Here is a 22,336-nt window from a genome sequence, read left to right as displayed (position 1 = left end):
GTTTTTGTCATACTTTCAAAGTTACATACAAAATCAAAGGAGATGTCCATAAAGAGCACTGGTTCTCATATGGATCAGCCAGGACCATCAGAAAACAGACATTTACATTACAATTCGTAACAGTGCAAAATTACAGTTATGAAGTAGCAACAAAAATAACTTTATGGTTGGGGGTCAGCACAGCATAAGGAACTGTGTTAAAGGGTCACAGCATCAGGAAGGTTGAGAAACACTGTTTTTGGAGAGAGGCTTAGCCAAGGTAACCTCTAGCTACGCTTGTCTGTAAGATATGGTTAGGACATTGCTGACTTGGAAGTAGAAAGAAGTGGTCCAAACCAGTCAGGAGCAAGGGTGCAGGCAAGGCCATCCTTGAAGGACTAGTTCTGAGGCCAGCTCCTCTGCTCTGCCCACAGTCCTGCTCACCTGTGTCACAGGCACCATGGCACACAGCACCATAGCACCGCACACACGGCCTCAGTGCTGTCATTTTCCCACATGCAGCTGAGCTCCAGCCCTCGTTTGTAAGAAGGGCAGGAAAGCAGGTAAGAAGCTAGGGACGTTTATTTCTTTTGCAGCAAAGCGACAGTCTGGCATGGCATTGGGATGTTGGGGACCAATCATGCCAGGCCAGAAGCCCAATTCCGAAAGCAGGCACTCTTCCAAACCTGTAGGTCCCACGTGGAGAGCTGGCACCGCCCACCTCTGAAGAAGTTTCTATCTAAACATAACCCTGTCAGCAGGTCTAAGGTGCAGGATGAAAGTGCTGCCCCCAGACATATTTTTATATCCCTTTGATGAAATGAGTCCTCACAGCATAGGTCCTGACTGAACAGTGGCATGTCACCTTGCCCTTGTGTGGATTTTTCACCTGGATCTCAGCACATCTGTCGCCAGCAAGGTGTTGACTGACCAGGAAATCTGTGCCTTTCACATTACAACTGGTGACCATGCTGTGTGTGAAAAAGGAGCCTCTGTAATGACTCCCTTCTTGACTGTCACAGGCTGTAGCTGTCCTTGAAGCCAGGGGACACAGCACTCTGGAGCTGAATAAAACTGATTTTAGGGAAACTTTTTGGACCACATTCACTGAGTGTGGTGGTCTCTGTCTCAAACGGAGTGCATTTTGGCTTCTTCCCAAAGGCTGGCAGAATTAGATTTTTACTCTCCAACATACCAAGCAATCTTTAAAATGATAACCCATTGAATTATCAACAACCTAGATAAACACAAAAGCAAGTCCCTGTGGGTTACAAAGCCCAACTTGAGTCACAGCTGTACTTCTCGGGACATCTAACGAAGTGACCACACTCATTTCAAAGAAGAGGAATCTGAGGTTTAGAGAAATGAAGTGCTTGCTCAAGATGATACCGGATTAGTGAGGCAGAATGTGGCTCTGAGCTGGGTGTCCTGGGCATCGTTGAGTACACTCACTACTAAGCCACAGTGCCCCCAGACAGACCCAGGCCCAGATCAGTACTTGTATTTCTACCTTTAGTGATAAGCAGGCAACAGACAACACTTTGAGGAGAGAATTAATTTTTCTAACTTCCTCTAACAGCAAGGGAAAGGGGAAAGGGAGACCTTGTGATAGCTTTCATTTTCCTTTTCTATTAAATGGTATTGGCTAGACCATGACAAACCAGGAGATACTTGGAAGGAAACACTGTATTCATTCCTGCTGCCGGTCAAATAGAAAGAGCCAGTAACCTCCAGTTTAGAAGCATCACACTTTGAGCAGAGACCACCCGCAGGGAATGCACTGCGCCTGCCCAGAGCAGAGACCAGCTGCAGAGCATGTGCCACACAACTGCTGGGGACCCGAAGCTACCTCGGCAAGAGTGATCCATCTTGTTGAACTGGAAGTAGCCAGACTTGCACTGACAGAGCGCGACGCCATCCAGGTCGGTGCAGATGGAGGTCTCTTTGTCACATTCTGGACTCTTCCGCTTACACAAGCTGCCCGCTGGGATGTGAAAAACAAGGCAGTGAGACCAAACCAAACCTCTTCTTCACACCTTATGACGCATGAACTTGCTATTTCAATAGGCTCAGGGGAGAGTTTCCCGGAGTCTTCTTGGAACCATAGTCCTCTGAGGCCCTGCACAGTCTCTACCTCTTGTTCCCTGGTCACCGCCAGTAAATAAATATTCACAAGCATTCCCTATGGAGAAACCAAACTGAGGAAGGAAAGGGCGCTGCCCAACCTACAAATGCAGCCTCAGTATGGTGTATTCTGTACCTTCACGTTGAAGGACTGGGAGTAAGGGAGGTGGGGGGTGGGAGCTGGAACAAACCCAGAAAATGTGACCATGTTCTTAGGAAGTCGGGAACTTGGACCCAAACCAACCAGTGCAGTCAGACCAGTCTCAAGTGGAAACATTGGAAACATGTCCGCGCTCTGTGTCCTAGGGGCCCAGGACCACTCCATGGTAAGGCAGCTTGTTTTGCTCTCAGTGTGTTGCCTTTTGGAGGCTTATTACAGAACGAGGTTTGTATGGTAATCTGATTCCCCAGGGTTGGCAGGAAGCTGTCTGTCTGTCTGTCTGTCTGTCTGTCTGTCTGTCTGTCTTCCCACTACAGTGTTAGGAAGGTTTATTCAGCATTGGATCTGCAGCACAGAGACCAGTAGGTGAGCATGTGCTGGGGTGGGGGTGGGGAGGTCCTACTGGCCTGATCAGTCGCTACACCATCACCAGGAGAAACAGGCAGACGAGGAAAGAACCCAGCTTTAAGGCTGGTTTTGTGTTCATTTGGGGGCTGTATTCACCTCATGGTTGATAAAGAATCAGCTTATTAGTATCAAAAAGCATTCACTGCTGGGCACATAGTCCTCTGGGAGGTTTTAATACGGCCAAGATAATGAAGAGTACATTTTTTACCACCCAAGATACACGTCAGTGGGTGCACAGAGAGAACAGAACTATGAAACCAACATGATAGTGGCTAATAACTTATCCTCACATGTACAAGGTAAAGTAAGGCAGATGTGTGCTTCTGCTGTTGGGGGGTCAAAAGCAAGTTGAACCCAGGAGAGCGGCAGGGGGATGGGAAGAGTCTGAGCACTGTACAATGAAGAGTGGGTGCTAATTTGTAGGCACTGTCAAAGAAAAGGCCCCAGGCTCTTCAGAAGGTTCCTGCTAATTCTGCAAAATTAACCCTTGCCTGGGCAAATTCTGGTGATGGGAGCTGACACCAGGGCTTGATGGGCCCCGAGTGGAATTCCCAGCATCCATCCCTCTTGAGGGTCCTGAGAACTGAGACTGACTGTCTAGCCGGGTGAATTAGGGCACAGCTTCGGTTCCCAGTGCTGAATTGAATTTCCTGCCTTTATCAGTGGAAGCCGACATGTTAAATCTGGGCTCCTTTGTTTATTGTTAAAAAAAAAAAAAGAAAAGTTTGTATTTAAGGGGAAATGTTTAAACGGAAAAATCTCACCAGGCAAACTTTGCAAAGCTGGTACCAGGGAGGAACTCAGCTTCCGGCACCTCACATCTGACTTCTCTGAAGGCGTTGCCAGTCAAAGAGACTTAGCAGAGAAAAACACCTCCAAGCATAAGGAGTATCCAGGCCATCCTAGGCTGGGAAATCCCACTCTGATTGGGTATTTTCTGGAAGTCAATGTTAAGTTCTCCTTCCATCCTGCCCATTGATCTAGGCTGCTAACGAATATTCATTGCCAAAAGCAACCAGTTCCTGCCTGCTGCCAGATTTCTGTTTGAACAGGGAGGGCAGGCCCCACCCCTCGAATGAGAAGTGGCTTTCTCAATGAACGTTGTCTCATAAAGCCACCCAAAAAGACCATGCAGAATCTCACTTAAATCGATCCTTGGTGATGTGAGTCTTCTGCATTCACCGTTCCCATGGTCTTTCCTGGGCATAACATCCGTCAAGATAGACAATGAGTACTCAGTGAGCCAAGGCTGAGGCCATGAGGGGGGATTTCCAAAGTCTCTAAATCCCAGGAGACCATGAGGACTAAAGGGCTTTGAAAGGAGGGAGATGGACATTCTCTGAACTGAGGGGACAAAGCCCTTCTCGCCAGCAGCAATGTCCAGAGCATCCTAGTGCTGCCCGGATGCTAGAAACCCAGAGGTGTGCAGCACCTGCTGGTCTAGCCTCCTCTCTAGCTCCAGAAAAATTACCAAGAGCCAGAGCCGGATCCTTTGGCAAAACCTAGAGAAGATCTGGAGGAAAAACAGATGTGAGTCCAATTTTGGCTACTAGGCATGGCTCTTTATGCTCAAGGGACTGGAAGGGAACACAGTGAGGATGGCCTCCTCATGGGGACAAGAGTCTTCCTATAGGCCACATGGGGGCAGTCCAAGCAAAGCAGCTGGGTGAGCGGGCTCTTGCGCATCCACACAATCTTGCCAACTTGATCTGCAAAGCACAGATGCACAAGCTGGCAACAGAAAAGTACCTTGGTCCAATGCTGACCACGCCAAATGCAGTCTAGAAATGGTTAGCAAACTGAAGGGTGCCTACCTCACTGGGAGGAAAAATGGTACCCTGGATCCCTGGGCAAGAGAAACAAAACCATACAACCAGAGAGCCTCAAAGTATCCAGCACCCTAGAACAGGGCATGAACTTTGAAACAACACACTCCAACTCTGTTATGTTCAGCTCATTTCCCCCCAGTTACTAAGTAGCCAACCCCCCTCCCCCCCCCCCTGAGCCTATCTCAGGGTGAAAGGCTAAGTATCAGCTCCCAAGCTCTGCAGTGCAACTGTTCACTCGAGGAAAGCTCTGGACCAGCAGTTACAACATCCTGACCCACTGGGAATGGCCTAGACTAACCAGCGGCTATGGCACCAAAACCTGATACCTTCAATTTATGTCTAACATCTGGATGCCAGATGGGGAGACTTAGCCTAAGCTCTCCTTCCTTTGCCAGACCTCAACCACTGGTCCAATGAGCTAACCAGAGTACACTTTGGTCACCAAGAGGGACTAGCCTGCTGTGTCTAGGGGCGGTTCTCATTCCAGAAAAGTGTTCTTCTCCCAGCTATAAAACTATCCCTGAAAGATGCAAGTCTGTCTTCCAGACTTGTCCTGAGTCACCTTTCTCATTGGCCTTACCCCAACACAGGGCAAGAGCCTCCGACCAAACAAGAACAAAGAAGGGAGAGTCCTGTCATTATGGAACTCCTGGGAGCATCCTGCCTTGTGCCCTCTGAGTCATTCTATGGCTTTATGATAGAAAACAAACAAAAGATAGGTAATACTGCACGAGCATAGCTCTTTGTTTTTTCTTAGTCATCACCATATAAAGATTGTTGGATCATTGGCAACTTGACAGACTATATATGTCACTTTCTGTCTCCCCAGGAACTGGGAGTAACAGCTTTTGGTTCCTTCAGCTCCTGTAATATCTTCCTCTCACCCTGGCACTGTATAGAAGAAGGAGCCAGATACCAAGGAGCTGATGCTGTAAAGGCCATGTGTAGACAGATGTGTGCACTGAGTGTCACGAAGGCTTGTGCTTATACCTTCTAAAGACAAGCTCTGGGAAGCAACTTTTCTGGGCCTGAGCCCCCAAACCTCCCATCTCTAAGTCTATGCCTACCTGCAAGAAGAGCAGGTTTCCCCTCACCTAGAGGTCTCCCATCTTACCTCGAAAGACCCGCCTCTGAGACCCCAAGAGCTGGCAGACTTCAGCAGAGGACCTGCAGGAGTTGACATATTTCTGGATCCTGTCTGCCAGGTCAAACAGTGTCACATTGGAGGCCAGGGCAAAGGTGGTTTGCAGTGAGATGACCACTGTACTGGGCTCCCTGTGGGCAAAGTTAGCAAGGTCTTAACTGACTTGAAATGACATGTGGGTTCCAGGTAGCTTACAAAGTACATGTTACTGTCATTCTCCACAGAAAGAATAGGAGAATATAAAGGCCCAGAGACCGTGGTCTTGGGTTACCCGGTGTATTGGCTGTAAAACAGAGACTGGCTTTATTTTGATTTGGGAACAGTACCACTCCACCCCACCTTCCCCTACCTCTCCCCCCCCCCCATTCCACAGATCAGATCATAAGCAAAAGAAATTCTGTTTCTCACCTAGACACATGGGCTGCAGTTCGGATATAACCGGGCAATGTTGAAAAACACACGTTTAGCTGAAATGAAGAACCCGGTTGTCAGACAAAATCTTTGAGCCAAGAAACAATTTCCTATTTTCAGGATAAAACAGGTAGTTTCTATCACCACCAAGGTATCAGCAGGCAGTTTTACTCAAAGCAGTGTGGCCTTTGTATCCCCGCCCCCCCTCCTAAATATCTTCCTGTTGTCCCCAGGACAGATAGTGGATTAGCAGGCAAATCTCAGCAGGAAATGTTCAGAGCTGCATCCGCGAAAACAAAACATCTTCAAAGGAGAAGATCCCTTCTAAGACCCAGGGTTTCAAAAACAAAAACCCAGGCAGCTGTTTATTTGGACTCTGCATAGTGAACAAGTTAGCTGACAAAGCTCAGCTCCTCTCAGCTCCCCAGGTTTGACTACAGGCTCCTCAGAATCTACAATGATGAGTTGACCTGCCACAAAGGTCCTTCCTCAAAAAGACTCTGTGGGAAATTACATGATGGGGATGGGGTGGGGGTCAAGAGGTCTTTTGTTGGGAACACATTAGAGCCCTGTGCCTCCTGTTTGCCTTGTGCCCACGGAGAGCAGAAAGCCTCTGAGCAACACAACAGTGTTGTGTCCGCCTCCCTGACAGCGAAGCTCGAGATTCCCTTTAATGGAGCAGAGGACCTCAGCATCTCATCCCAGGTAGATCCACCTGCCTTCAGAGCCCTCTGACTTGGGAAGATGGAGTCAGGTGTGGAATGGTGCCAAATGGTTTGTGAGTTTGAATGCCACATTAGTATAGCAATGATTTATTATTACTGCCATATTAACCTTTTACCTAGGTATGAGCAGAATGCTATCTTAAGAAAGCCCATGCTAATGCTTTCTCTGACGGCCATTTAATTCTTCGCTGCTAGTTGGGGTCAGGTGTGCCATGGCCCAGTGTATCCTATGGTGATACTTGTCCAAACAAAGAAACAAACCAACCAAGCTAGGCAAATTGTTTAGAAGGACTACACTTTTGCACAGGGCTCTAACGCCCTACAGTATGCTACAAGAAAATATCTCCCTACAGAATAACCAGGAGGCAGAAAGTATCTCCCTACAGAAGAAGCAGGAGGAACAATGAATCTCCTTTTGGCGAGAGATGCCATGCCTCTGCCCCTGCAAGGCAGTTTCTGAGCTCTTATTCAGAGTGTCCTGACTGACAAGGAAAACTTGGTTGAGCTGAGAGTCCTGGGTCGTGCCAGAGTATCTGGCATAGCCCCTGTCACTAGCCATGTGATCACACACAACAATAGAGGGAACTCTGGGTAATATGACATCATCTCAGCCTCTAGAGGGCCTAGGGACTGAAGTCAGCCACCTGGGCAGTCAACCTTGTCTATAAGGCAACGTTCAAATAAATGCTTCAGACCTCAAGGCTCAGGTAAGCATTATGACTGGCAGGACTCCATATAGTTAGTACACACTGCTGCCGAGAGGTACCAACAATGTCAGTAATACCATACTGACACAGCCACTAGAAGCTCTGCATTTGGGACCTCCAGACACTCTGGCTCATGCACCTCTTTCTTTGGCTAATTTGAACTTAAAACCTGTCAGTGCAACAGACTGGATCTGTGAAGATCATGGCCTGCAATCAGTTCTGTGGGTCCTCCTAGTGTATTACTGAAATGTAGAGTGCTCCTAGAAACTTCCAGACTTGCAGCTAGTGTAACATAGGTGACCAAGTAGACCGCTGTCAACACTGCTTCTGCTTCGTGTGGACTCAGACAAGCCTGTCAGCTTCCAGAGCCTCCCAGCTTCCCATCGGCAAATGTGTTACCATCCCTCTCACAGGACTGAGCATCTGGCATAGTCCTCGTCACAAATGAGACATGGAAATGGAATTAAAATACAAATAAAATCTACAGTCCTATAAGAACACTTAATTCCTGGCTAATGAATGAACTGTAATTCAATGTAATGGCAAATCTAATTTCATTTCATCTCTAATTTAGTGTAATGGCAAGTTTCAGTTCCCAAACACCAAATCTTTGACTTGGGCAGCAGTGGAGAACAAAAAAAAAAAATGTATTGTCTGCATTTCGTTTCCATTTCTCCATTCTTCCTTTCTACCATAAAAGCAAAGAGGGAAAGAACAGCATCCAAGGCCTCTAGATAATTTACACTGTGAGCTCACAAGCCCAGTTCCAAGTCTAATCGGAATTAGGATCAGGCTGCTGGCATCCTTTGAGGAAGGAGTGGCCTTTCTCCAAGCTCTGAGAACACAGGAGGTCACATCAGGTATCAACAGCAGATGGGACGCTATGCTTTTCCCTTCATCCACAGCTGACATGGGTGCAGGCATCATCGTGCCTGTTGACTCTGTGTTTGCCCAAGAAAACGGAACAGCCTGGCAGCCTGGCAGCTGGGGACTGCCTGTGAAGAGCACTTTTCAGATCCTAACACCTTTCTTTGATTTCCAAGACTTTTCTTTTTCTTTTTTCTTTTCTTTAACTTCAGCTTGAACTTTCCCTGTGAATACAGAAGTAAGTCCGGCGGATACAGACGACCCTAAGGAGTACGCACTTCTGAATGAGATCTGGTCTAGAAAACTAATGATCAGCGTGCAGAGCGCTGTAGGGGAGACTTACTGTTCGAGCGATCTCGTTTTCAAGCTCATGAGTGTTGGAATGGTTTTCTGCAGTAGTATTGAGAAAAGTCTTCTTTAACTTAAACTCGGTCACGAAGGTTCTAACTGCAGAGGGAAACATTGCCCATTAAGCCACACAGCAGAGACCAACGCAAGGCTATGCAGCTGTAAATCCCGGGGACGGCCAGCTTTACTCCCCCAAGGGACAGTCTGGGTGTGTCTTGAGGGTAAATACACTCCTTCCTCATCTAGGTGACCAAGGAGTGACACATGTGTGTGGTAGGTTTAGACTCCAAGGTGCTAAGATCCCATGATTATCAGCCATGTAACGAAAACAAGCCATGTTAGAAACAGGGCTGGATTCAGAAAGGAGGACAGTTCCCTCATTGTGAGACCTATTTCACTCATAAAATAAAATTCTAGGAAACACCAATTTCTGATGATTAGGCCTGAGGCTCCAGAATGAGCAGAAAACCAAAAATTAACAGTCCGTCTTTAGAGCTGGCTCTTATCACTCATTACATTAAATTATATTTATCGATTATTATTTAATCATATTAAATTATATCTTATTATATTAAACGCGTATCTTCCCCTCAATACAGAAGAAAAATAACCCGAGACACAGGGGCTGCATGCTGAATTCAGAGGAAGGCTGGCAAGGGAGCCAGAGAAAGCAGCTAACATTTCAGAGTTAACTGACTAAAGCCGGTAGTTCTTATTTAACATCCTTCTGCTTGTTCCACAGTTCAGTGAAGCCAGCTGCTTAGGACTCTCTAGGAGCAGCAGGCAGCTCTTTGAAAACACTCTGGGCCAAGGGAAAGCCTTTCAGCACGCTCTAATTTGCATGCCCCTCTGATGTTTACGAACAATGAAGCCCAATGACTTGAAAAGAGAAAGACTAGTCGTTAGCAAAACTGAACCGCTTCCCCCCCCCACCCCAATCTGTGCTACTTGTGGGCGGGCACTCTGCACACAGTCACCTGACCTGCTCGGCTTCACTCTTCATGGGCCCAGGTTCAAATCCAGACTCTTCCCTTTGGAAAACTGCCCAGGTAAGGCACACAGACGTTCTCTGCCTGCCTGTGTCTTCTGTCTTTAGCATGAGTAATATCTTCCGTCCTTTCCTAAACCCTGTCTTCTTTCCTGGAAGGGATTTGCCCAAGGCATTTATACCTCTGTGGAGAGGAGGCTGTGCTTGGCTTAAGTTCCTGCTTATTGTAAAAACAGGGACTTTCAGCCTCTGCTTTGTCTTGGGTGACTCCATTATACAAGAAGCATTTGACTCTATTTCATGCTGTGGATAAAAACACTACCTCCTGTCCAGCATGGGGCACAGGCTACTACATTTCTTGTTGCAAAACTCTATCAATTAGATTGGATCTGTATGAGTATAGGGGCATACCAAAACCCTTAGTGGAAAGGGAGGCTCCAAGAGCTTATGAAACACACCAAGGAAGGGTGCAACAGCCACTCCTGCCCCCCCATAAAGAGGAGGACACCTGATACTCTTGTGGCAATGGCCCCAGCAACCTGGCATCTGACTACCCAGAATGCACGGGGACTGCATGACCATAGGGCTTCAGCTCGGCTCAGTCTCCACTCTTGCTGTGGCATTCTCTGTCTCTTTGTCCATCTGGCCCTGGTTCTGTGTCAGATCTCTCCCCTGTGGCCTACGTGGATCTGGGCTTCACCTCACAGTCCTGTGCCTGCCTCTAAGCTCCTTTCACGTGGACAGTCCCAGCTCAAGCCTGCACCCCGCAGCAGCTTGATGTGTTCCTCAGTAACTCTCCATTGTGGTTCCTGATCTAACCACTAAAGGGACTGATTCTCTTCTCGTCGTCGGTATTCATCGTCCGTATTAGCTCTCTAACACTCCTAAGGCCTCTTTAAACTTCTTGAACTTTGCTGTGGCCTCTTTAACCCCTTTGTAGCTATTCTGTGACACACACACACACCCCTTTACCCTGATGTGTAACTTGTGATCTGAGTTAATATTAATAATTAAATTTAGAATAAGCCAATGCTTGCCACTGGCCAGCTGTCAAGGGAGATGAGAATAATTTGGCAAATCAGAGCAAATGAAATTGAAGTAGCTTGTGAGCTTATTGTGACTCAATAAATTCTGACATTGTGGAAAGACACAGATGTGTCCCTGTTTTTAATATAGTTAGTGTATTCAAGACAACTTCCATGTCTGCAGTTACCCCGCCCAGCTTTAAAATGGGTATTGTTAAAAACAACAACAACAACAACAAAAAAAAAAACCCACTGATTTACTTTGTGCTGGCCTGCGTGCATTTGCGTGTGTGTTCACGGTCCAAAGCACTCATGTGAAATTCAGAGAACAGCTTGTGGAAACTGGTTTCCTCTTTCTACCTCGTGGGTCCTGGGAACTGAACTCAGCTGGTCAGACTCTGCAGACACCTTTATCTGCTGGCCCACCTTATTTATAAGATAAGATTTTTTTTTTATCTCAGATTTAACTGCCGATTTCACTATTGACCTGCGACAACTGCTTGTTTTCCTAGCATCCAGTCTGGTGAACGCTGCCTTCCATCTGGACAGCTCTTCACACTCGGCGGCGCTCACTCAAGCAGATTATTTTATTCGACATTCCCCAAACCTTGAGTGAGCAGTGAGCAATGTGCAATCTGACTTAACAGATGGGGACACTGAGGCTCTGGCGAGTCAGTGCAGGTGGTGGCTGGGAGCCTAAAGTCAGGCATTTGAAACCATGGGTTTCAAAACACCAACAGCAATAACCAATATTCCCATCTCCTTCATTCTTCAACTGCACACGTTCAGCTAGTTCCCTGTAGAGTGTGGCTGCACAGACCAGGTTACCCAGAAGCATTAGAATTAAGAGGGATTCTTGATTTTGACTCATGTCTACATATGTAGACTTCACTTTTTTAGAAAATAATGCTCTTTTTTTTTAAATTTCAGACAATTTTCAATATTCTTATTTTAGTAGAGTGTCAGCCTTAAGAAGCTCTTTCTGTCTGTGGCTGTTAGAGGTTCATGCAGATAACACTTGCAGCCAACACATAGCTTCTCCCCAAAACACTGGCTGAGCACTTCTTCAGGAGGCCTCACACTGGGCAACTGTAGCTGTTCCAAAGGCCAATTATCTTATCTGATAGTTTCAGCTTCAAAACTGAATTTCTCATTCTAACTTCTCTAGCAAGCATGGTGTTAAACTCAGCAACCCAACAAGGGTCACGCCCTATGTGCAAGAACCCTTTTCTAATAATAACCACACTGTGGTACAACAGAAAACTGTGGGCTGGAAACCAGGCCTCTCACCAGCTGTGGCCCATGCTTGGCCACTGAGCATCTCTAGAGCCTTTGTCTTCGCTGCATTTGTTGATCTACTTTTTAACCTGTCGGATGAAAAGCGAATGGAAAACCAAGCAGCTCTGTGGACCTGTCGAATGAGGAACAAACATGACCAATATAGTGGCCTGATTTTAGAGGTGGCTGCGTCAAAATGCACCAGTCTGTGGCTAACAACTCAAGGAGAATGTGTGGACACAGAAGGCAATCAGAATTTTACTCTTTTTTTTTTTTACTCTAAAATATAAATATAAATAAATAGATAAACACTCTGAAATTTTAAACACTCTGAAATTGTAAGTAAATAAATAATGTTTAAAACCCCTATGTAGTTGGAATATCCTTTTGATTTTTTTTTTTAATTGAAGGGTAAAGTGGTTGAACAAATACTGTTGTGCACAAATGAGCACATTATGCAGGCATTAAGATATTTGTCCTTTTTTTTTAAAAGTGACACAGGGATATACTTACAGATATCTCTTAAATTTAATATATAAAAATATAATGTACATCATCAAAGGTGAAGAAAAATACTGCATCTGCAGGTGTTGAAATAACAGGCAATGAGCTTCATTTCTATATCCCTTGGTTTTTTTAAGCTTGGAAAAAAATGTTGGCTTTGATTAGGAAGGAAGCAGCCAGTTGCAAGGCAGACTTAACTCTTACCCAGATTGCATATTCCTTTCTCCAACTGATACCCGACTGGGCATCTGCAGGTGAATGATCCCTGAGTATTGTTGCACGCGGCTAGGGGAGGACAGGGGCTGGAGAGACATTCGTTCACATCTGCAGGAGGGGACAAACAAGAGCATGCTGATGGGGTGGCAGGCAATGGATCCTCATTCGGTGCCTACTAAAACCAACTGGCACCGTGCGTCGTGTGTCGTGTGCTTCCAAAGAAGAGCGGGAAGCCACCCTTGCTCTCACGGGGATGGCTGCCTGCCAGGGCAGTGGCAACCATATGAAGAATTAACTATATCACAGGGCGGGATTGGCATGTACAGAGATAAACACAGATCGGGTTGGTTGTTATTGTTGCTTTGAGACAGGGTCTCATCCTTTTATCCCTGGCTGGCCTGGAACTCACTATGTAGATCAGAGTGGCTTTGAACTCATAGAGATCCTACTATCTCTGGCTCTTGGGTGCTGGGATTAAGGACATGCCCAGGAGAAACAGTAGATTTTGATGCAGGGAAGAATTAAAGATGTTTAAATTATATTTAAATCATAAATAAGACTAAAGAGATTTTGACCAGTAGATCTTTGGGAAGAGGGTATGATTCTGAGCTGAGGGACCAGCAGGGTAAATGCCCAGGGCAGGAGAGTGTAGGTATCTTTAGGGAGTTCTAGATGATCCAGTGTTGCAGGGGTGTAGAGGATCTATAGAGCAGAACCAGGCCAAAAGCTTGTGTGTATCATGCTGTGGTCCTTCATATTATCATATAGACAATACACACGCATCCTAACACTTAAACTAAAAATCTTACCTTTGGACACTCTAGAACAAACAGAAAAGCTTTTTTAAAATGATTGTTTTTAAGTATGTGTATATATGTGCACACATGCGTGCAGGTGCCTGCAGAGGCCAGAGGTGTCCAATTGTGTTGGAGCTACAATTATAAGCAGTAATGAAGTGCCCCAATGTGGGTTATAGTACCCAAACTTAGGTCCTCTGCAAGCACAGTATATGCTGTCAACCCTGAAAATAGGATCTTACTGAATAGCCCAATAGCCCAAGTAACATTCCAGTAAATGATCCTGCCTCTTACCCACACTGCAGTTCTCCCCCTGCCAGGCAGGCGGGCACACACATCGATACCCACGGCCAGTGAGGTCCACAATGCATTTGCCATCATGAAGACAAGGGTTCACGGTACAGCTGTTGACTAAACACATGGAAGGAATAACACAGGCGATGTCAAAGCAGCTCTGGAAAACATCTCATTCCCAAGGTTAACCCTTGGGTCTAGCTTATGTTTGCTTACTTGCCCTGAAAAAAAACTCACACCCACTAAGATAGAGCAGGGTCCCCAGAGGTGTGAAGACAGAGGTGATGGTACCGGGCACAGATGTAGTTTGTGTTCATAGCCAAGTGCTAGATAACTGCATACCTGAATGTAAGCACGAATACTAAATGCTTCTTGCAGGCTACTTGGTTCAGGACCAATAATTAAATTGCCTTAGTGATACTTAGAAAATTCTACTGGACTCAAGTAAATGCCAACCTAAAACATGTTCTAAGGTGGAAAGAATCCCCAATCAATTTATCCTGTCTGCTCCAAGATTCACTCTGTGCAGGAAGGCACACATATGCATGGCGCCTTTTTTTCTCTTGGACTTTGTCAAAACTCTAGACACCTCTATCTGAAAATTCTCGAAACATGTACATTTATTCGTAGTTGTTGCACTTTTTGTTGTTTTGACCTATCTTGAGATGGTCCCATGTAGCCCAGGCTAGCCTTAAATTAACTAAATAGCTCAGGATGGCCTTGAACCCCTGATCCACTTAACTCTACTTCCCAAGTGCTGGGATCCTGCATGTGTACCACCCTGCTCAGTGTCTGAGTGTCTTGAAATTTAATCAGGCCTCCACAGATTGCCCACCGCCTAGAAAACTATCTTTTAAACACGGGGATGCCCTTCTCAAGTATTCACTGCGGTCTCGGTCTCCTAGGCGACCCGGATGGCAGTGAACTTCTGAGTCTTCTGTCTCCACCTCCCAAGTGCTAGGATTACAGGTGTCCCATGCCCCGCGATTTCCATCTGAATCCATGAGGGCCTTTTTTCTGTCACCCTGGAGTCTTCCATTCATTCTCTGCCCCCTGACGCCCACATTCTGTCTTACTCTAAATAGTTGGAAGGGTCACACTCTGGTTATGACATACTTGTTTCATAAGGGGTTTTGAAAAGCTGAAAACCACTCTATCACTTGCAGGGAGGAAATCCCTGGGGGAGAGGGGAAAGGCAACCGAAGTCATGTCGTTCAAAATAACCAGAAACAAGAGGGCTGCTCTAGACATGACAATCTTATTCTTCACAGCTATTGTTGAGATTTGTCATTTTGAAAATATGTGTACGTGGGGGGGGGCGTGGGTAGACAAGTGGGGGTGTGGGTAGAGATGTGGGCGCACTGTTTATGGAGGCCAGGAGTAGGCACTGCATCCCTGGAGCTGGAATTACAAGTGGTTGTGAGTTTCTCCATGTGGGTGCTGGGAACCAAGCTCAGAATCACTTCAAGAACAGTCATGTCCTTTAAACAGACACAGAGTCGCCTCCCCAGCCCCCAGACTTTAAATGTCACCTAGCATCACCGATATGCACAGAGCACCTATAGGATTAAACGCTGCGCCCTTAGGTAATTCTATCGTTTGCAGTGAACATGCTGTAAACACCCCCAGCAACTGTAACAGCTAACACTCGCTTTAAGGGAGCCTGCCGAACCTGGGACCGTATGTATTGGCCAGTGGAAATGAAGATCTCTTTTTCTGGAGAAGCAATTATCTTTGACTTCTTAGACATACTCAGGTCGCTGAGAAGGGGGTGCTGTGGCCTAGCAGTGGGGACAGCTTATGACCGTGCACTCCAGATTCATCCTCACAAACTGAAATTCGTTCCACATACTGAGCTCTCTGCTGTAGCCGACACACACCAGTTCCCTCCCTTTCCTGTAACTTAAGATGCGATCTGTCTCTCCTTCCACAGCACTTCTCTTTTCCGGAGTCTGCATCAACCACAAGTGCCTTGGGAACCCCATGTCCTGCTGTCCTTCTTCTGCCCCCACCCTCGTTTGCCTTTTGCCCCTGACACCAGTACCTTCAACACACTGTACAGATAACCCATGAGGTAAAGGAACGCTGGGAAGAGGTCTGTTGAACATCCTTTTGTTTGCATGCCTTCTGGTTACAAACTAGCAGTAGAATTAGGAAGACAAAGACCTCGGGGCCTCTTTGATGGAATGAAGCCTTGGGGTGGGGGGTGGGGGGGAGCCCTGAGTGCTTCCTTGACCTGACTGACTGGGAAGCTCTGGGTTCTCTCTGGAAAGCAGGCATTCAACTGACCTCTACCTCTAACAAAAAAACTAAAGCTTCTTTTTTCTTCTGTGGTGCCTGAGAGCCTGTGGGAGGCTGTGTGTGTGCTAGGCAAGTGCCAACACTCTGCACCTTAGCCCCGTGAAAGTTGCTCCTTCAGCGTCTCCACTGTCCAAACCCACATCTACACCTGGCACTGACCTTAGATGAGTTAAAGGCACACTTAAAATGCTTGGACAATTACAGGATGTGACAGGCTACAGTTGTATCTTCTATACACATCACACAGGGCCGGTGTGTTCTCTCTCCTCGTTCTTCAGAGAGAATCACATAACGTGGGGGATATCAGGAGACAATTAGGCCCATACTGCCCATATTTCATGCTTTGTACTTCAGTGGGAGTCATTCTGGGTCATGAAACAGACCCAGATACTAGCCACGTCTACACACTCACACAACCCACAGGCCCCTTGTAGCTCTAATGTTGGACAGGGCCTAGTGGTCAATGTATTTGTAAGATGCCCTTTACCTGGGGTTAGAGGTGACAAGGCTGTTGGTGACTGTGGGGTGCTCTGAGCAGCAAAGGTGGTATATCTGGAAGTCAACATTTCAGCTGTAGAAACATCTGTGGTTTGAGGTGAAGACGGTGTAAGAAAATGTGATGGACTGGACTCTTCCGCGCGGCCCAGCTCTGTGGTCCTTTCTCCTGCTGACGTGGTTGAAGTGGTCGGAGGGATTGGCCGAGTGGTAGGATCCGTATGTTCCCGGCTCCCTTCTGTGGTGATGGCCCCCTCAGTTGAGATGTGTGGCACTAGGATTTCAGGATTGGTTGGGAGATGTGGTTTCTTCGGGGTAGTGTGCACAACTACAGCGTCTGGAGTCAAAGCTTCTACATGTGACAGAGTACTGGGACTGGTCACAGGAGAGTGAGTCGTCTGGGGCATGGCAGATGTCAAAGCTGGAGACATCTGGGCTAAGCTGGTGCTTGTGGCTGGAAGGGCTGGCTCTGTGGAGAACCCTGTTAAGGCTGGGGACCAAGGGGCCCCTGGAGGAAGGCTCACTGTTACTGCTTTGGTAGAGTCTGTGGGCGGAGACACCAAGCTTGGTGACTTAGCTTCTGTGATGGGTTTCTCTTGTTGTGGGGTACTCTGGTTCTTGGGGTTTGCTGTTTGATTGCTGGGGATCAATGCAATGGCTGATATCGCCGTCGACATTTGGACAGAAGTCACACGTGGCTCCCTTGGCCTGTGAGCGACTAGGGTAGAAGATGGATGTGGGAAGGTTGTTTGTGAGACAGAATATGGGGCAAGAGTTGACACCAGTAAGGAGACGGGTGAAGGTGATGGTGAGGATGTGGTTGTCTCAGAGGTAGACCCAGGAGACCCGGTTGATGGTAAGGCTGATGAGAATGGCTGGGGTTGTGACGGTGAGGGTTGAGTGGAAGGCACCCCTGAATAGGATGGGTCCTCAACAGGTTTGGTACTGGTATCAAGAACCAAGGTGTTTGGCATATTAACAGTGGACATGTAGGTTGGCAGGTTGGACGTATGCAGAACTGGTGGCTCTGTGGAAGACTGAGCAGGCTCATCATCGTCGGAGGACATGCTACTCTGTTTAGGCTGAGCCTGAGAAGGAGCGTCTGAGATCTTAACGGAAGAGGTTGAGCTCTCGCTGGCCTCTGAGTAGGAGGTGTTATCTGTAATAGACAGTAGCGTCCGTTCTCCTTTGGTGAAAGTAGACGGAACATAGGCGTGGTCTGTGTGGTCACTGGAAGTCCTCTGTCCAGCGTCTGAGCCATGTTCTTGAGTGTAGCTAAGTCCGGTGACTACAAATGGAAAAGACAAAGTTGGGTCAAGGAAACGAGGAACCTTCGAAACAAGCACTGGACAATACTCTTTTGTGTCTTATCCGTGAACTTAAAGAGAGGAAGATGCTCTCTCTGTGAGAGGCGATTTCTCGTGGCCAGCACACTGAGCGAAGATGACAAAGGAAGGCTAATATATTCAGGGTCACTCAGAGTAGATCCTCCCTCCCCCCTTCGAGAAGCAGTGATCCTGACAGAAGTGAGAATAGTGGATAAGTGGGGACTAGGAGCCTAAAAATAGGAAATGTTTCCAAAGCCCTTCCTCTTGCCCCTTTCTAATAAAAACAAATTGCCATTGAAAAGCTTCCAGATCCCAAACAGTAATTGCCATTATCAAATGGAAAAAGAAACCCGTTCCCAACTTTCCACTCCGTATAATGAGGTATTTCTTCCTAGGAGATGGCCTTCACCGCAGTTACTGCTCTCCTTTATTTTAAACCCCTCAGGCAGATGTCATCTCATATACCTCAAGCAAGCATGAGGCAAGAGGGGTGGGGGAACCCAGAAAGTTCTCTTCCTAGTAAGCAGTAAGCTACTTCTTGAGTTGCCAGTCAACCTAACATACCAGGACTGGGGGGTCAGTATACAGACAGTAGAGGAAGGCAGCTGTGGGAAGACACACCTCCGAGAGTTGGTGTCCCGGACAGCAGGCCAGCATGCTCTGTCACGTTCCCGCGTGGAGTGGGGCGCGCAGGGCGGGTCGCTGCACTCGAGAGGTCAAGGGACCGCAGCGTGCGCTCCCCGCTCCGGGTGGACATTGCAGACGTGTGAGGTGTGCGAGCCCCCAAAGTGCTGTCTGCCAGATCGGAGCTGTCACTCAGCATTGCACCATCTTCCAGAGCTGCAGGCAAGAGAGCGCGGGTAAAAGCAGGGACAGGACTTTTAGCCTCACGTTCGAGCCCAGAGGCTCTTTATCAGTGGCCAGAGGGTTGATACCTGTTCTGGTGTCCTGAATTCACAGTGAAGGATGTTTTGGTGTGTACGAGTGTTTTGCCTACATATATATGTGTGTGTCACATGTGTGCCCAATGCCTGCAGAGGGTAGAAGAGGGCATCGGATTCCCTGGAACTGTAGTTACAGGCAGTTGTGAGCCACCATATGGGTGCTGGAAAGGAAGCCAGGTCCTCTAAAGAGTCACAAGTGCCCAAGAGTCACAAGCCACTGAGCCATCTCTCCAGACCCTTTATTTTTATTTTTAAATTATGTGTATCTGAATGTGGATTTGTAAACAAGAGTGCAGTACCCACAGTGGTCAGAGGGGGCGTGAGATTCCCCTGGACTTACAGCTGGCTGTGAACCGTTTGATTAAAGTGATGGAAAAAGAACACAGGTTCTCTGCAAGAGTGGTATGCATGCAACGGCTGAGTGCCATCTCTGTAGCCCCATTAACTATCCCTAAAATCACCATTAGTGTTAATCAGGGCTTCTCCACTCTTTGTCTATCCAGGCACAGAAAAGAACCTTCAACGGGAAATGAGCATGGGAACAGGACATCAGTGACTCAGATCAACAAAGGTGACCTAAGGCATGCTGAAGGGCTTGGGTGCTGAGCCACCCAGTATGGGTGCAAGAGGCCCAACTCTTAAATTTGTGGGCCACAACAATGGAATTTTGTGGGCAAAGAGGAAAAGATATTGACTGAGAGGCTGTGTATACTCTGCAAGTGAAATTTAGGCAGGCAGACAATCACATCAAGGTTAGAGGCTGATAGAAGCATCATAGCTGGAAGCAATTGAGTTTGAACCTAGCAAGGGGGCAGGCTGAGAACTAGCCAAGGCAGGTGTTATAATTAATGTCTTATTAATTTTGACTGAGTCAAAATTAAGTTTGGCTGAGTCAGAGTCAAAGAGAGAAAGTGTTACATGAACCCATAGCGAGATCATTTCAGGAATGAGGCTGCTTCTTATCTAGTTTTTATAAAAGGATTTAAATTTTACACGTATGTGCATATGTATTTATGTGCATATGGGTGCAGTTGCCCATGAAGGCCAGAAGGGGGCATCACATAGATATTCCAGAGTTGGGAGCTGCCTGGGTGCTAGGAACCAAATTCAGGTCCTCTATAAAAGCAGCAAGTATCCTTAATGGCCAAGCCATCCCCCACCCCCTACAGCCCCAGCAAGCTTTTTAATCACCCAAAGTCCACCCAAAACCAAGTTTTCCACATGAACAAACTGAGCATTACCTGCAGAGAGGAGCATCCTGAAAATGTAACACTACAAAATCAAAGACTGTGCCGGGGGGGCCACTGGGCAGCGTCAGCATGCTTGCTGCTTGTTGTGCACCAGGCTTCGAATTCAATCCTCCCTACTCAGGGTAGGGCTGGGGGAGGAACCTAGGGTCTCAGGTTGAGAAGGTAACATGCCTGGGCCCCATAGTGGTGAGAGTGGAAAATGATATTTCCCAGGCAAGGAAATAAAAGACTGTAAACATCTTCTCCCTTCACGTTTGCTCTTTAGTCTTTTCTGTCCTTTTTTTTTCTTTTCTTTTCTTTTCTTTTTTGAGACAGGGTTTCACTGTCGCCCTAGCTATGCTACTGCTATGTAGACCAGGCTGGCCTTGAACTCAGAGCTCCACCTGCTTCTGCCTCCTGAATGCGAGATTTACAAGGCTCACAATACCACACCAAGCTCATACATGAGGTTGATTCTTTCACAATCAGATACTTCTGTGCGTTACAGGCATCATAATAAGCAGAGACCTCCTCGGAGGTGGGGAAGTCAGAATTTAAATCTGTTAGAAATGTAGTAACAAGCATGCTCGCTTTAACCAGCACCTACATTATGATGAGAAAACTACTGGGAGTTATTTTCAAAAATTACTCAAAAGCATATTTAAATACCCCACAGAACAGAACAAAACAAAACAAACAAATAACAACAACAAATGTTCTAAAATGTCCACATTAGACTTCACCAAAATTAAAAATTTTCACGCTCTAATAATACCATCAGAAAGCAAAAATGATGGGCTACAGAGATTGCTCAGTGGTTAAGAGCACTGGCTGCTCTTCCAGAGGACCCAGGTTCAATTCCCAGAACCCACATGGCAGCGCACAGCTGTCTGTAACTCGAGTTCCAAAGGATTTGACACACTTACCTAGACACACATGCTCGTGAAGCACTAATAAACATAAAATAAAAATAAATAAAAATTTAAAAAGTAAAATCAACAAAGTACAGAACAGGAGAAAGTAGAGTGAGTTATAAATATCAGAAGGGACTAGTGTCCAGGATATTAAAAAAACAAAACAAAACAAAACACCTTATACTCAATGCAAAAAGTGGCAGTTTAACTTTAAAATATCAAAATATTCAAATGGGCATCTTCAAAGAAGTCACACTCATCAGCAATTACTATATGAATAGATGTTCATTATCACTTGTATAATTAACTGAGAAAGGCAGATTTGTATCACTCTCTATGTGTGTATACACACACAAACACACACTCACTTTGGAAAATAAATTGGCAAGTTTCATAAAAACTTAAAAAGGATACTACTATGTAACTTAGTAATTCCAAGACAGCATGTATCTGCATAAAATTTGTCCCTGAACAATCACAGATACACTGTAAATAATAATGCATCCCTGACGGCGCACTACTCAGAAGTACAGATACCTGTTTGATGAACTGAGGCCATGTGAATCAAGGCCATGTATGAAATGATTGCTTCTACAGGAAATATCCACAAGTTCTGTCATTAGGAGGTATTGGGTTTAGAGCAGGCTATACTATGGGGGTGTGGACACAGAAGACCCTGAGTTCTATCTGAGAGAAGAGGAGGTGGTACCAGGAGCTCCTTAGATGTGGGGCTGGGGAGGTGGCTTAGTCAACAAAGCTCTTGCTATGCATAAACAAGGAGCTGAGTTTGGTTCTTAGCGCTCACATCAGAAGCAGAGCATGACAGCATGCTCCTATATGCTTCACACCAGGGACAAGCAGACAGCCTTATTGAGTTAGTGAGTCCCAAGCCTAAGGGAGAGACTTGTCTCCAAAAGAAAGCCGATCGCTTCAGAGGAACAATGGGAGAGGTTGACCTTTGGCCTCCATTTGCATCTGTGCACTTGTGAACCTGCACATGTGCGCGCGTGCGCACACACACAAACACACACACACTCACCATAGAAAAAGAGTTGAAATGTACCAGACAAACAGCATGGAGCAATTTTGTATTAATCAGCTAAGAGAATAATGGCCTGGGAATAGTGACATTCCTTTCCTAAAGTATGCTTTGGTAGATCGAAGCATAGATCAGACACATCCTAAGGCCCTGTGCTCTATTTCCATGCACTAAGAACTCACATGAGCCGGGCGTGGTGGCGCACGCCTTTAATCCCAGCACTCGGGAGGCAGAGGCAGGCAGATTTCTGAGTTCGATGCCAGCCTGGTCTACAAAGTGAGT

The 22,336-nt window shown here is 46.5% G+C and overlaps 1 protein-coding gene across 2 annotated transcripts in view; it reads right to left on the bottom strand.

Annotated features, from left to right (window-relative positions):
• The window catches only part of Heg1 (heart development protein with EGF like domains 1), an 87,181-nt gene that overhangs the window by 27,922 nt on the left and 36,923 nt on the right, over positions 1 to 22,336 (bottom strand). For both annotated transcript variants that reach the window (XM_021184954.2, XM_021184955.2), the window contains exons 5-12: positions 18,550 to 18,768; positions 16,593 to 17,888; positions 13,805 to 13,921; positions 12,702 to 12,821; positions 8,698 to 8,801; positions 6,053 to 6,111; positions 5,615 to 5,775; positions 1,829 to 1,963 (exon numbers count right to left, since the gene is read on the bottom strand). In XM_021184954.2, the coding sequence (XP_021040613.1) occupies positions 1,829 to 1,963; positions 5,615 to 5,775; positions 6,053 to 6,111; positions 8,698 to 8,801; positions 12,702 to 12,821; positions 13,805 to 13,921; positions 16,593 to 17,888; positions 18,550 to 18,768 (2,211 nt within the window). The remainder of the gene's footprint in view (positions 1 to 1,828; positions 1,964 to 5,614; positions 5,776 to 6,052; positions 6,112 to 8,697; positions 8,802 to 12,701; positions 12,822 to 13,804; positions 13,922 to 16,592; positions 17,889 to 18,549; positions 18,769 to 22,336) is intronic.

Source organism: Mus caroli, chromosome 16, assembly GCF_900094665.2.
Source record: "Mus caroli chromosome 16, CAROLI_EIJ_v1.1, whole genome shotgun sequence".
Taxonomy (NCBI): domain Eukaryota; kingdom Metazoa; phylum Chordata; class Mammalia; order Rodentia; family Muridae; genus Mus; species Mus caroli.
This window is presented reverse-complemented; position numbering and strand designations above follow the sequence as displayed.